Raw genomic sequence first — 15545 nt, 5'->3', positions numbered from 1 at the left:
GAAAGTTACCGTGTACCGTCAGTGCAAAATACTTTGCAATCAGGAATAAGCGTAAGCTTAGTTTTGTTCGCAATGAAGAATGGGATGTTTCTTTAGAAGTTATTTCAACACTACACGCGTTAGGTTATGTTCTATTTGAAATGTGATTATTAAGCCGGGCCAGTACTGCAGTGCTGTGGTATTCCTTTCCATTCAGGTCTGCAATTCTGACTGCAAAATGAAATAAACCCAACCAACCTCATGTGCTGCTTAATAAAACGCTAAAAGGCGCTCTTGCAAGACTAGCCTGAATAGGATATACCAGCCTTCCACAGCACTGCTGTACTGGTCCGGCTTAATAATCACTAGGGCAACCAGTTTTTTGACCTAAAAATTTTAAATTTTGACCTCATTTTGAAAAACGCTATACTGATAGTCTCTACAGTCTACACTGCAAACGACGGTTCCACGACAATTAACCGTGGGAAATTGACCGCGAACAAACTCACCGGGGACAACTGACCGTGACGTAAATTTACCTAGAACCAACTGACCTCAAATCATATTATCACTTAAATCATATAATTTGAATAAACAACAATGCTAATTTGCGTAAAAATAAAAATAAAATGCGTAGCGGTTGATTTGTGTCGCCGGCCAATTTGTTGCCGGTCAGTTGACCACGACCAATTATCGCCGGTGAATTTGTTCACGGTCAATTGACGTGATCCCAGTATTTTTATTATGTGTGGCCGACACTGCACACAAATTTTCAATCGTTAATGACTCGAAAATTATACGTCGTAAACTAATCGGATATTTACAGGTTAGTAGCAAAAACATCTGGTTTCCTGTATTCATCATAATTGTAAAACTAAAGAAAATGCATTTAATGTAAATTAAGTATTTCTACAAGTGATACATTTGTAAAAGTTTTTCTTGTTACCCCGCCCCCCGTTGTGAGAAAAAACAGGTCACCGCAAAAAGAGAACAGTTAGTCGAGCTAGGAGTGCATGAATGAGTAAACGAAAACGATACGCTTCAATGTGGAGAAACACCAAATATTATGACGTAACAATTGACGTATTTCGGAAACCAAATTTCAAAAATACAATTGCCATCGTGACACACTTTAAAATTTTAGTAAAAATGAACCTATAGTGAAAGTCAAGAAAGCATGTTTAGACATAGCTCATATACAGTTTGTCATCTCTCGCGCCCCCCTTACGAATGTTACACGCCCCCCAAGGGGTCGCGCCCCCCAGTTTAAGAACCACTGGTCTACAGCAACTTTCTAATCTAAAGCTGCATTTAAAAATGACAAAATGCTTTTCTAATGTTGACTTTTTTTTCGTTTCTTTGTATTGAGATTGACAACTTGCAGTTTCAAATGCAATGACGTCACATCGTGACGTCACCAAACGCGCTGAAAAGCCTTCCCTCTCTTTGTAGCTTTGGTTCTAAATAAAATTTGCGGGACTGGAATTGTTTGCGGTACAAGAAAAGAGAAAAACGGAAGAATAATATTACAAAATGGTTACAAAATTACAAGTTTAATAGATTTTGACCTAAAAAAGAGACCTAACGAAACAATTTGACCGTATTTTGACCTAACGTAACATTTTGACTTTATCTCACCTAATAACTTCTATACCACACGTCGTACAAAGCTGAAATTTGTTTTGTGCTTGTTTCATAGCATTCTGAGCAGGTAAAAAAATTGACCATATTGACTTTTGGTTGCCCTAATAATCACATTTCAAATACAGTCGAATCCGCTTAATTCGGACACCGGATAACCCGGACAAGCGCTTTATTCGGCCAAAATGCTCGGGAACGGAACAAAAGTAAAAATTGAACGTAAAAAACTCCCGTTAATTCGGACAATTCTCCGCTTAATTCGGACACAGGTTCGCAATTCCTATCGTTAGGTTATGAAACAATAAACAGTACTTGGTTGGTTTTAACACAAGATGCAGTTGCATTATGAGTGATTATGGTGAAACAATGACGATTGATGCGATAACAATCGACAATGAACTCATATAACGCCGTGCCAGCTTCATAGTCGCTTTTACTTCGGTACCATTGCGACCATCTTGTAGAACAGAATGGTACAGAAAAGTTTAGAAGAAAAAGTGAAATTGCTCACTAAAGTAAACGAAGAAAAAAATGACGACGCTTCCTTGACAGTTCGGCAGTTAGTTGCGTTGGTGGGGATATCAAAACGTACTTTGCAAGATTGGCAGAAAAATGATGCAAATCTGCGTGAACAACGTGAAGAGACTATGCTTCGTGGACGAGGTTTAAAGCCAGAGAGGAAGCGGCTCAGAATGTGCGTTTTATGCGTACTCATTTACTCGTACTCTTGTGCGTTTTATGCGATCAGTGCCAATTACTGCAGTATAGCGCAGGTGCAATTCATTTATTACGCAACACTACAGTATTTTAAATGCGTTGTTTGCCTTTACGCATGACCATGAAATGAACCATCGATTTTCCGCTTAATTCGGACAAAGCCGCTTCTCCGCTTAATTCGGCCAAAAGTGAGCGGAACCAAAGTGTCCGAATTAAGCGGAGTCGACTGTAGTTGCTATGTATTAGCATTGCACTTAGTTACATAGTCGCAAATATATGGACAGGTTGTACCCTGAGTTAATAGACTCCACAAAAGTTTCTCTGTTTTAATTTCTTTAATTATGTCATGTCTTAACGAAAATTTGAGTCGTTAAAATTACTGTGCTTTACTTCACTAAAGTTTTTCCTGTTTATCTAAAATTATAATTGTCAATGTGACAAGGGTTACTGTAGTCATGGCGCATATCGATGGGGGAAAGACAGTTTGTTGGGAATCTGTGATCAGCAATGCAGGCTCTGTGACAGACAATGCTAAGCTCATCAATATTGTTGTCACTGAACAAAATCTGATGCTTACCACTGTGTAGAGAGCTTCAATGAGAGCAAGTATTGGGATGTGAGAGCTGAGTATGCGAAGGGTGAACCGCAAGATATCCTTTGCAAAATAACAGGTGGGAGACATTTAGTTTATTTGGTTCATTAGAATGAAGTTGTGCTTACTTGTTATTGTACTGTATCACTTGTTTCTATGTTCTGCGTTCAAATTCATGTACAGTATACCGAAGTATTTCAAATTTTTGTCGAAGTAGTTTCCTTGTTTGTTTCAACTCAGTGTCAAACCGTGGTCCCGATACCGCAACCGTCCACATCCTTCCCACCCTCTGGTACAGGAACACGTGGATATGGGGCTGCACCTATGAGGGTTGCACACTCAAGCCGTCCATTGTAAAAACAAGTGACCACCAGGTCACCTGCAAACATGAGATGCTAGGTGAGGCCTGTGTAGTGATGGGTCTGCGAGGTGTCTCAGTGTGTAGTTATCATCAAGTAGTTAGCAATGTATGTTGAGTGCCTATTGATAGCATTAAAGGTAAAAGTATAGCTAAATGCAAAGCTCGTTATTACATTTCACTAAAAACAAACAACAATTTTCAAACTTGGTAAAAAGTGAAAAGTAATTCTTCCTAAACAAAGATAAAATTACAAGCAAAAATATGCACAATATATCAACAAAAAGGAGTGTTAACATAACAGGAAAATATGGAATAAATCTTAAGCCATAACCTCAGTGTTTTTAACAGACGTTGGGATCAAGCTGTTTTTTGCAAACCAGATTCTTGAAAAATAACATCATATGTGATTGAATAAAATCAACTACAATGGGGAAACCTAATTATAGCAAATACACCACTAATACGGTATGTTGCATTGATTCACGTTTTTCTTCTAAAATGCGAGATGCCAGCCATTAGTTTTGTTTCAAGCAATGTTCCATGTATCTTAGAAACAATACTGTGTTACGTTGGAAATTGATTTTGGGAAATAACTTTCGGACAACTTTTAAAAATGTTTGTTTTTTGGACAAAATCAAAATTGTTTTGCAAAGATTTTCAACACCTTTAAACGACATTAGATTACATAATGATAAAATTTTCATTCGAACTCTCGGGTTTAAACGAGATAAGCGTCAATCCGGGTAAATTCATTTGAAATTTGCAGCCAATGTGCTTTGTCCATACGAATATGTTTTTGAGTGTTAGAAGCGCATAAAAACTCAAACATTTGTTTAACTATTTTTCACTTTGTTTCATTAAAGTGGAGATAGTTTGTCTAATTAACTTGGTCTCGGTGGAATTCAGCTTCAAAACAAGGAAAAGCTGTTGTTGACAATCATTTTGCTTAATAATATTTCTTCTTCCGTTTAGTAAGGCAATGGACATCGCACAATCTCGATCTCTGATACGGAAAGCGATTGGGAACTCGATTGTCTTGAAGTCAAGGTTCAACTAAAAAATTGTAACATTTGGAGTAAATTTAATGCACTTACAATAGACATACGATGATCAATAAACATACCTGGTAAGTTCAAAGTTCAATGCTTGTGGTTATAAATGTTACCCACTTTTCTCGCCACAAACTTTAACCTTTGTAAATCGGCAACAAAAGACACCTTATTACACACAGGGACTATCACGCCAAAAAATCGCCCGTGGGAAAAACGAGTAAAACAATCCTAAGCGTAATCTGCAACGATTATGTGTAGATGTGGTTGCAATAGAGTAAGTTGCCAACAATATACAATAATCGTAAAAGTAGGGTTCTCTGCTACCGGGCCCACTGGAAAAATTCCTGGTAGGCCAGTCCGCCTCTGCTGCTACTTAGCTCTGCCAGAAAACTTATTGCAAAAATTTTTGACGACTGAATAAATTTTAGGACAAAACCGCAACGGTGGCAAACAAATGGTGCAGATTTCGTTGGTCTTGACGTTGCTCTTTGGTTAAAAACGCAGCAACACGGTAATCTTACAGCGGGTGTCCAGTGTTTTATGCTACTTAACAAAAGTGCAGTTTGGTACTCATAGTTGGTCAATTAATGTTAGCTAGCTTTCGCCGGGTAAAAATGTGTCGTTCGTTTCGTTTGCTATTACTGCTGGCTTGTCCATGCGGCTGTGCCAAGTCGAAGGTTACAGATTTTACTGAGCTTGCATCTCAAAAATCTGAAGCAAACAACCGCTTTTGTTTTAATTTGCACAAAACTCTCAGACCCGATGACGAACATCGATCTTTAACAAATTTAAGCCTGTTTTAATTGACCACGTTGGTAATATCGCATGAGTGTTGTTTCGTACGGTGACGTCATTGTTGATTGTAAAGAACAACTGCATTGTTCCTCTCACTTGTTGATTTGCACCAAACGGGAAACCTTAAGAAACAAGTAACCGGTGTCAACGTCGAAGAGCCTTTGTGAGGCGCTATAGCAACAGCTGATACAGATGCAAAGACCTTAGATAAAGAACATGTTGAAGATGTAAAAGTCTGTAGGCTTATAAACTATTCCTGAGGCTACGGTGGCCCACAAGTGCCAACTACAATTTGCGTCCCAACATTTTGGGTTCTCGTTTCACGAACAATATTTCACATCTGCACAAGATATTTTTACCCACAACAACGTGCATATTTTTCTAAGCAAAATACTTTTGAAGTTCACAAATAATATTAGTTGCGATCGATAGACTTTTGCAAAGCATGCACTTTTTGCGAAGGAACTTTACCATTAATTTATAAAAATGGCTGAAAATATTTATGTACTGCCGCTTCAAACAGTTATTTTTCCACAACAAAATTTTCAAACCTCACAGCAAAATAACAATTGGCCCAGCAAAAGCCTTTTTTCGGCCTTTTGTAATTCTGGAAGGTGTGGCATTGTGCTGATTGTCAAACTGGCTTTTGTTACTGTAATCTGTAGCCTACGTATCGTTTGACCTCGATACAGAGCGATCTTGTTTCATTTGTTGATGTAGCGGGACGGAGTTTTCAGTTCATGGCGCAATTACACAAGCATGGCAGTTCTATATAGAGTTGCGTGAAAATTTTGCGTAAATTTTTCGTAATTTATTTAGTGTTGATTGATTTTAGCAAAAAAAAACAGAGAAACCCTCAAGTGACTACATATAATGTTTTTGGGAGACTATTGTATCACATTTCTTTAAATATTCAAATAAAACCCTGACAAGTGCCATGGTAGAACAAAGCACAACGTCAAATATAAATATCACAGACGCGGTTCTGCACCAAGCACCGGTCATGAATGGTAAGTACAGTACTTGCATTGTGATTTGAAACTCATTTTAGCTTTTTGTTGTTCTTTATTACAATTTTCATAACTTAAAACCAGTAGTTACATTTGACCAGCGACGTTGTATCTAATGCGCACTCCTGGCCCAGTTCCCGTCAAGGTAGATTAAAAGCACTTGACGCTTTTATAACCTCGGTTCCTTTTATTTTCCTTCCCTTAAATATTTTGTTTAAATTTTCTTTCCTTTAGATATTTAAAACGTAGACTTTTTATATTTGAACGATTCTGAAACGCTGGTTTTCATAGAAAACTCATGTTTTTTACAAACGTTTGCATTATTTTTTTATTGAGACGCTTTCCGTCAAGATGAATAAATTGTAAAGATAAAGCGAAGTGAAGCTGATTTCGAGTATTAACATCATTTTAATATCTGTTCACGGTTGAGTATTGCCCAACATGCGGCATCAAGCGTGGTATTAATAGTTAGCATATCTTTGTAAACAACAAATTTAAACTGCTGTGGATTTAAATCAGTTCTAATTTCATTTTGTAGAAGAGATTGCCATCAAACAAGTTATCGACCTTCACAGCAGTTATCTTCAAAGAAATGAAGAGTTACATCTTCAAGGTGTCAATGCTCAAGATATTCCAGTCGTCCATCCGACAATCCATGAGGTCTGGTTTGACGAAAAGAACACGTCAACACCTTTTGCTGAAAAAGACGAACCCATAGATCATAGGCAACTTTACCGACATAATATTATAAAACAAATCTATTTCGATGACTTGTTGAAGCAAAAAGGCAAATTCATCAGCATCATTGGCAACGCCGGTTGTGGTAAAACTATTTTAAGCAAGAGATTAACAAAATCTTCGTCATGGCCTCAACGACTTTCCTTCCACGTAAACTTCAAGGACACAAACTATGAAAAACCATTAACACTGAGAAAATATTTACTGGACAATATAATTCCAGGTCAGAATGAAAAGGTTTACAAAGATGCCTTCAACTGGTTGAAGAAGAATGACGAAAAACTCATCTTAGTACTGGATGGGTTTGATCAAGCTGAATATACTCTTGATAAAAAGTGCCCCAAAATCAACTATGACGACTGTGTTCCTGAGAACCAATTGGTCTACAATCTTTTCCGCAGACATTTCTTTCCGAGAAGCCTGCTTGTCGTAACATCCCGTCCTCATTCAATGCTGCATCTACCGAAGCTGACGCGACCTCAAGTGACCTATGCCTTAGGAGATCTCTGTTTTGGAGACACGCGGCAATTATTCCTTGCCTTTGCCGATGCTGCTCTTTGGGACAAAGTCAAAAGTAACTTCAGCCAAATGCTTTCCATGTGTCGAAATCCCCTGATGCTGCAGATTATGATATCCAGCAACATCCATCCATCAGAAGACATTGGTGATGCATCCACCGTCACAAGGTTATTTGCAACAGTGATGGGAAACCTGACAATCAGTCGCAACTTTCAAGATGCAGAAAACTTGGTTGAGAAGCTGCGAGTTCTTGCGTTTGATGCAACAAAGAACGGAAAAGTTGCTATAACTGCTCAGCAGCTGAGAGATGGAGGAGTGGACTCAACAACTGTTCGTGATATTGTAGTGCAACTTCACGCAAATAAACACCCGATGCACAAAATTCATCTTTTTAAAGGCAGCAACAGCCTTTGCTTTTGTCATCAAACATTTCAAGATCATATCACAGCGTCTTACATCGTGCATGCAATGCCTCTGGAACAATTTGTTGCTTTTGCGGAAGAATCGCTTTTTAACGATTATTGGACGATTGTTCGGCGATTTGTGAGTGGTTTTTTGTTAGATATGGAATCCAGAACTTGTTCAGGTACAAGCCTGTAAAAATGTGGATTGTCTATACTATAGCATACTATCATAGCATCACAGTCATTTTTTGGGTTTTCATTTTTTATTTCTGTTTCCCGATAAGCCGTGACTTTATCCAGTGCTTTAAATACAACTTTGACAAAAAACTTAGTTCTTCTAACAAGATTTTCTTTCCATACCATGGCTTGAATGGTTTCACAATTTTTTCAGAAAATCTTCAGAAAAAACGGGAAATTCTAAAAACAAATCTCATCCGACATCTAAGAATCATTTCAGACGAGTTCATGAAACTTGCTCGAGGTTAGTTAAATCAGATTTTATCGTTTTACTTTTGTTTTTTGAGATTTTTATGTATTTCAGTTTAATCAGTTTACATGGGGGCAGTAGAAAGTGTCCACACGGAAAATGGCGGTACCGGCGATTAGTGGCTAATCACTGCTTTCTTCGCTTCAAAATTTAAACCCTTGTAGGTGAAGGTGAAATTGTTTGAGCTGAACCAACGACACGACACGAAGTGTTTCTCCCTACCAGCTTATTGTTCTGCCTTATACTTGGTACTTCTCAGAGTTTAAAGAAACGCTCAAATAAACCAAATAAAGCCGAACACAAAAACATGTCTGTTGAAGGGAGATGAAATATGAATAGTAAAAATTGACGCACTCATGCCACAATATCAGTGAAGTATTGTGTACGCCGATGGTACGATGCACAGGAATATGTTAGGAGTGATCTGAATATAGATTTGGACAAATGCAAAGACCAATAGTGGAGCGTTGTCGTCTTTAAAGTTATCATTTTTCTGTTATTTGCCAGTTTCTGTTTGCTGTTATTCCAATATGCCAAACTTCATTGAAATAAGCTTCGTTCTTGATTTAATACACACAAAGATGGTTTATTCTAATTATGCACTAACATTTGTTGTTGTTTCATTGATTTGTTAAGACGCTAATACTTGTTGGATGTGAAATATAAGCTACAGCAGCCGCTGTTTAACTAACGTATTTCTATATAGACCGTAATGATGCACTCACGCACAAACTACTCGACCTTTACGCCTGCGTTGGAGAAGGAAAAGATTCGTCCATCGCGACCATAGCAGCAGAGCATTTTCCAGCAAAACTAGTTTTACCGCAGCCGATGAATTCAAATCTCGTGCCAGGATTTTGCTTCGTCATGAAACACGTCACAAAGCAATTGGAGCGGCTCAGTCTGTGGGGCTGTTACCTGGACGAGAATTCATTTCACCAGATCGCTTCGGCCATAAAAGAGATGAAACCAGGACAAGTAAGATATTATTGACCTCAACTATTGTTGTTGGTTTATGTGATGTAACAATACCAATAGTGTAGTCCAATGTGAAGCAACAATGAATTAAGCAAAAATGTGCGTTTAAATAAGCCTACATGCATTTGCAATTTACATATTTTATTAGGCCTACTTAGGTAACTATTTATTAATAAGCCGAGTTATTATTACGTGATATTACAAATATAGATTGGACGAATGCTCATCACTTACAACAACCTGCAATCATCAAACATCGATGACATCATCGCATTGTTAAGAGTGGTGAGAGATGATCTGTGGATGTTTAATTGCTTCAGTGATACTCCTGGAGGAAAGAGATATGCTAACCAAGATGAACAAAACAAAATTCAAGAATATCTAAACGAGATTCAATCCGAGCTGAAAATCGAGGTTGTTACGGGCACCACACTCCGCGCAAAGTGACGTCATAATGAAGCATATTGTTTCGTTGCATGCTTTTGTTTAAAGTACCAGCGACACCGTTTAAATTTAAACAAAAACTAAAAATAAGATAAAATGCTCATTGTGATGTCATATTGAATCGATGTTTCTATTAAACATTTTTCAAAGTTGGTGATTTGTTCTCACAATAATGAGGAAATGATAATTGTGACATCATAAGCGATGATTATTATTAATTTTCTTGCATTCAGTTTGTTTTTAAAGTTTGTGTATTTTTGTGCACATTTAATGTAAAAGATTTTAATTTCTACAAATATAGGTTTTGTTCTGTTTTAAGGTAAAAACTGAAAATGTCGTATTTTGGGAAAATACTGTATAGAATTTTGTTTGACAGATTTAGAGTTTATTTATAATTCTCTCTATGAAAGACATATTAGTAGGTAACTAGGTATAGTACAGACGTGGGCAAACTGCGGCTCGCGAGCCACATGCGGCTCTTCGGCATGTTTTTTATGGCTCTTCTAAAACTTAGTCGAATCGTAAAATTTCAATAGAATTGCGAAGACTACCAAGAGTACTGTTTATGAACGTTTCTCACTTTTTCTTTTCCTTATTTAGGCCAGCATTGATGACAATTTATTAATTATCCAAATTTAATGATATTTTTCGATTGAGGAATGCAGATATGGAACAATTAAACGACATAAATTAATTATTTATGACGTCATAAGTTCTTATGACTTGGCTCGTCAGTAAAAATTTAAAAACCAAAGCGGCTCTCGGGTTCAAATAGTTTGCCCACCCCTGGTATAGTATATTAGTAGGTAGCGGTTCTTTAAACAGATTGAACCTGGTCCATTTTCTCGTCAGAATTTTTTGTGACTTAATGTTTTACGTCACATCCAGAGAAGATTAAATCTTTTAAACCGTTGTATCTTTTTCGGCCTCTTCTTAATTGGAAATCGTGGAATTGTGCTCACTGATATGAAAGTTATTGTTGGCAGAAGTATCTTGCGACCTTGTCACAAAGTAAAGTATTTATGCATATAACGGGACAGGTCAGTAACATGACAATAACAAGTTTAAGATTTCAGTTGATAACATTAGCTTGAAACAGATGTCACTTAGGCTATTACTATAAAAAAAACAACCAAATCACATATTGCTGCAATGGCTCACTAAACTCAAGACTAGAATTTCGGGCTAAAAATCCCATTTCATCAATTTTCAAGCACGTTTCAATCTACCTTCCGCATACTGCCTACACGTTGTGAACTGCCATTTGCGCGGGTAATTCCCAAAAATGAAAAACAGTTCTGGACTTGATTTGTCTTTGTGAGATTTTCAAAGCATGACACAAAATTCCAACGTTTTCAAGGAAATCTCAATATTCTGGGTCGAACTGGTACTTACCAGTTGGGACGGTTTGAGAGGTGTGACTTGTTTTAGCAAAATTGTAAAGTGCACAGTACAATCGTTAAAACAATGCATATTCTGTAAATTACAGTACATGGTAGCAACAAAAGCTTTTAAAAAACACACTTTTAAATATGAAACTACATTAATCACAAAATCAAAATGTTGAAGTAACAAAGACATAGCAGTGAGCGACAAACATAGTGAAAGAAATCCAGTTGCACAGAACACCAGACAAAGCACTTGCCCGATTAAAGAAAAACAGCTGCTGCAAAAATATTCAACAATGAACATTAACGGTCATACAAAAATAACGAGAATTTGAGTTTATTGAATTACTTGAATTTATTTGAGTTTTTTGCACCATTGCACGTGGAAATGCAGAAATTATCAAAATACCACAATGAAGTACAAGAATACACAAGTGCCAGCTGCTAAAGTGTAAAGCTTGAATAAAATAGAACCTTGAATTGAAAATCGAGATTTAAACCTATCTTCTGTGATGAGTAGATTTGGCTCGACCTGCTGACAAGAACCAGGGTAGAAGGGAAACTCCAAATATGGAAGTCGCGAATAATGGGCGATGCCACATCCAGCAGAGGGCGATAGTGAGCAGAGAGAGTGAGGCGGCTAAGGTCAAGTTGAACAAGGTCACACTGAAGTTCAAGACATTTCCAACTATCGGCATCCAAACAACTACGGGCATAGAAGTGAATTTAAAGATAGAATAATTTCCTTACATTAAATGAAATGTCAAGAAAAAAATTCCTTATTGAATGTACTGGATATATATCATGAAAGTATGTTATGTTTATTTGCGGACATAAACTTCCAGTCCAACTAAAACCAATTTACTTGAGCTAGTAAATTGCCAGATTTTGTTTCGTTGTTAGCCATCAGTTTGGTGGCATAATTGCTTCGAGTCAAGTTACGATATTAATTGCAGGCTATACCGCTATACCAATCTCTATTCTTAGGGTTCGGGATGAAATTTATATTATCAGCAAAGTTTGTCACACAAGATGGAAACATTTATGGTTGAAATAAGTGATTCAAGCCTTAAAATAATGCAAAGTGTTTCGGTGGGTGGATGAATTGCAGAAAATCTTTCCTATATGTGCTATTTAAGGTGATGGCTTACACTTTATTTAATATGTAAAAATCTTAACCACAAAACAGCTAAGAATTTCCAGCCTTCATAAAATTCACCGAGCGTGACAATGATCCTGGTCATGATGTTGAGGCCGACGAACATGAGAAGGAAACCGACCAGACGCAGAAGCCAAGTCCGAGCCGTGTTCAATGCTTGTTCCGCATCAAAAATCTCCTGAATGGATTTTGAGCCTCGATACAGAAACTCTACGGCTCGGCCCTTCCTCAGTGGAAATGAATTGAACTGACCGTCGCGGAACATGGCAATGATACTGATCTGTCAAAAAGCACTGATTTTGTACATCATTGCATGTTGAATTAAGAGCTGTTGGTGTCGGCAACACAATATTGTAAGCACGAATATGACCTTTTAACCGTGGTCACTAAAAAGCACTTCCACGATGCTAAATACCCAGCTTGTAAGCAGCACAGTGAGCTGTTAAGCTTGAACATGCTTCACTGCTTGACTTGGCAACAGATATGGTCATTGGTAACGACCAGCTACCTGACAACAAATCCAAAAAACTTACCCTCTCTTGAGCCGCTATTCTTGTTGACCCCGATATCCCCGAACATTCGTAAAAGATCCTTACATCGCCCACTTCTGGTTCCCCCGGGTGGGGGCCATGGTAGTAATATTTATCATGAACAACAGCATTTGACCCTTCTCTGGGTGGGGGAAGCACCACAATTGGATGGGTCCAACTGATTTTGCTGATGAGGTCTGTAGACAGTTTCACCCCTTCAACGAAAACCTCATCAGCAACTTGAGTCCACCCTTCATAGGGGATTTCCCTAAATAGATATAGCAAGTTGACTCATATTTTTAATTGTGGAAAACTTCAGCAATACTTGAAAAAAAGCTTTACAACAAAGTGCATGGTATTTGATGGTTCGCTTTCAAACAACATGGTGAAGAACAATATTTAACGCAGTTTGTAGTCATAGCATTCAAGGCATCCAATACAAAGCTACTGGTTTAACAATTTTCTTTATAAGTGAACACAAACTTTGGGTTTTGATGTAAAAATTCTTCTGCAAAGTCTCTGCTTTTTACCGAGGTGCTCGACCACTCTGTGTTGTAGGTGTAGGTTGTTTCTTGTCGAATTTCATCGCCTTCGTCAATTTCTTTTAACGTGGAGTGCTCCACCCACTGGTACATTTCCACTTTTCGATGAAGTTTGACGCAAGGAACAGCAACACCATAGCTTGGATCACCCAAGACCTGTTTTGCAAAATTGAGTTTGACTTTCAACTAAGGTGGAAATTAAAATGTTAACACCATTTTTGGTCGAAAACCAAAAAAAACCTGTATAACCATAAATCAATATTGATGAAATATCAAACATGAAGAAATTAAATAATATGATAATTATTATCAGCATTTGTTAACATAAGCTAGTCCAGTTACAAACATAAAAAATTAATGATCTAGAGACAGTAGTGCCATTAATTTTCGAGTGGACAGGTACAAGCATTAATTCTACAGCCTTGGTTAAAAAACAGATACATTTTTGCTCTACTATAATAATATATGACCCATCTGCTGTAGTGTTTAAAATTTAATTTCTATTAAATTGTAACCTGCCCGGTCAAAGGTCAACCGCATGGGTTCGCGAAACTTTGGTTCATTAAAACAGAGTCAAACCTCAGATAAGTATCTTTTGTTGTTGAAATTTTGACTGGTGGCAAACATAGTATTTTTGATATTAAAAACCTTATTTGTGTGAAGCAGCCCAGAAACATGAACCAATCTTCCATTGGAGAGGCTTTTAGCATCAAGGTCAAGGGGAATCACTTCATTTAAAGCTTCATCAAGAATTTCCATCATTTCAACAGAGAGACCCTGTAAGTGCACACAAACTTAGAAAGTGTCTATTGGAACGGTTTATGCTCTATTAGTCTATTGGGTCGGGTTCATATTTTACTATAAACATGGTGTAAAAACATAAATACAATTTAAAATTTACATATTCTAAATTGTACAGTTTTCATAATTTTACAAAAGTCTATAAAAGACGCTGGCAAATGAATTTACTCAGCAACCGTTTCTTGAGCAGTCTACATAAACATTATACATTATGTGCAAATCAATTTCATGGTTTTGGACTAAAAATTGTATTTTTCCCACCTCATTATAGTAAAGTAGACAAAATGATGCCAGGAACAGTACCAAGCCGACCAGTGAACCCGTACAGCTTTGGCCAACTCTCTCCAGAAAACCTGGTTTATGCCGATAAGTGACTTTGTGTGCGTCACCAGGCCCCATTCTCTTATTTTAATGCAGAACTTTAATTAAACATCATAACAGTTAGGCTATAATATTTTGGTAAAAGCTTCAAATTTAAGTAAAATGTAAACAAATTAAGGTATAGCAAAAATTCTATAATGCTTGTTTGCTGCTGCCTTATAAATTTCGGGTCTAGTATGCAAGTGCACAACCAAAGGATGGCTTTCTATACTAGGCCTCAGCTACTCAAATTATGACATCATCTGGTTGTGCAGTTGTATACTAGACCCCAACTTTCCAGATATAATCGAACAATTTGATTGATTTGAACAATAGTACTGTATGACATTACAATACAAGGTTAAAGGGATAAAGGCTGGCTTTGGTCAGACACCAGCCAGACTGTCCCTGGCGATGCAGTTACGACCACGCGCCACATACTTATGCGCCAGTTTCGAGTGAATATGTGGCAAGTGATGTCTTAACAGGTGACACGTCTGCCTCGTACGGTGAGTAAGGTCTTAAGATTATGCGGCACGTCATGGAGTTTACGCAATACTAATATACAGTATTATCTATTTAACAACTTATCGGCAGCTAATGATTTAAATAGTATTGTTTAATTAATAAAGTTTTAATGTAAACCTTTTTCGTAATAACTATTTAATGGGCGGAAATTTATTATTAGCCGGTGAACAACAGTATGCAGTGAAATGCCTGCATTAAGGCAGACAGGGTAGGTAAAGTACCAAGTTGTCATACTTATACTTTATACTTGTTGTACTCTGGTCCTTCAGCATTAGAAGTCGTGGTCACACGCTGAAGGTTACGGTTAATGCATTAACTATAAATTTTTGGCAAGGAATGTTTTGAAATTTTTAAAAGGAGGCAGAGCGTTAACTAGCTTATGACAAATATGTGTTTTTTGTATTATCTTCTGTGAAGTATTGCACAACAAACATCTTCGCCATAAAGACCGCTTACACTAGCGGATATTGTTACAATATGAGCGAGGACGATTGAAGATGATAACTTGTTTTGCTTCTGC

At 37.3% G+C, this 15545-nt stretch overlaps 2 protein-coding genes across 3 annotated transcripts; one reads left to right on the top strand and one right to left on the bottom strand.

Annotated features, from left to right (window-relative positions):
* Nucleotides 1-2572: 2572 nt before the first annotated feature.
* On the top strand, nt 2573-10631 carry LOC143460613 (protein NLRC5-like). 2 transcript variants are annotated; one of them, XM_076958197.1, is made up of 8 exons: nt 2573-3008; nt 3170-3328; nt 4263-4416; nt 5973-6147; nt 6686-7990; nt 8200-8289; nt 9002-9273; nt 9484-10631. In XM_076958197.1, exons 4-8 carry the CDS (start codon nt 6075-6077, stop codon nt 9718-9720), a joined length of 1977 nt encoding a protein of 658 aa, XP_076814312.1. In that variant the 5' UTR covers nt 2573-3008; nt 3170-3328; nt 4263-4416; nt 5973-6074; the 3' UTR covers nt 9721-10631. The 2 variants fall into 2 exon arrangements, with proteins under 2 accessions (XP_076814312.1, XP_076814311.1); XM_076958196.1 differs by having other exon boundaries at nt 4263-6147.
* Nucleotides 10632-10895: 264 nt separating this feature from the next.
* LOC143459536 (transmembrane protein 43-like) lies at nt 10896-14621 on the bottom strand. Its single transcript, XM_076956741.1, has 6 exons — nt 14399-14621; nt 13985-14113; nt 13278-13492; nt 12798-13062; nt 12325-12544; nt 10896-11811 (listed from the first exon to the last, which is right to left on the bottom strand). Exons 1-6 carry the CDS (start codon nt 14534-14536, stop codon nt 11606-11608), a joined length of 1173 nt encoding a protein of 390 aa, XP_076812856.1. The 5' UTR covers nt 14537-14621; the 3' UTR covers nt 10896-11605.
* Between the last annotated feature and the right edge of the window lie 924 nt (nt 14622-15545).

The sequence above is a fragment of the Clavelina lepadiformis genome, chromosome 5 (genome assembly GCF_947623445.1).
Source record: "Clavelina lepadiformis chromosome 5, kaClaLepa1.1, whole genome shotgun sequence".
Taxonomy (NCBI): domain Eukaryota; kingdom Metazoa; phylum Chordata; class Ascidiacea; order Aplousobranchia; family Clavelinidae; genus Clavelina; species Clavelina lepadiformis.
The sequence above is the reverse complement of the archived record's forward strand: the minus strand, read 5'-3'. Positions and strand labels throughout refer to the sequence as shown.

Bases quoted from the DNA above. Each gene is read 5' to 3' on its own strand.
- LOC143459536 (XM_076956741.1), bottom strand. From the start codon at position 14,536: ATGGGGCCTGGTGACGCACACAAAGTCACTTATCGGCATAAACCAGGT. The intron at 12,545-12,797 runs GTAAGTTTTTTG...GCTTTTTGACAG, and splicing joins GAATAGCGGCTCAAGAGAGG to ATCAGTATCATTGCCATGTT. The intron at 11,812-12,324 runs GTGAATTTTATG...CTATGCCCGTAG, and splicing joins CAGGATCATTGTCACGCTCG to TTGTTTGGATGCCGATAGTT.
- LOC143460613 (XM_076958197.1), top strand. From the start codon at position 6,075: ATGGTAGAACAAAGCACAACGTCAAATATAAATATCACAGACGCGGTT. The intron at 7,991-8,199 runs GTACAAGCCTGT...CAATTTTTTCAG, and splicing joins GGAATCCAGAACTTGTTCAG to AAAATCTTCAGAAAAAACGG. The intron at 8,290-9,001 runs GTTAGTTAAATC...ATTTCTATATAG, and splicing joins GTTCATGAAACTTGCTCGAG to ACCGTAATGATGCACTCACG.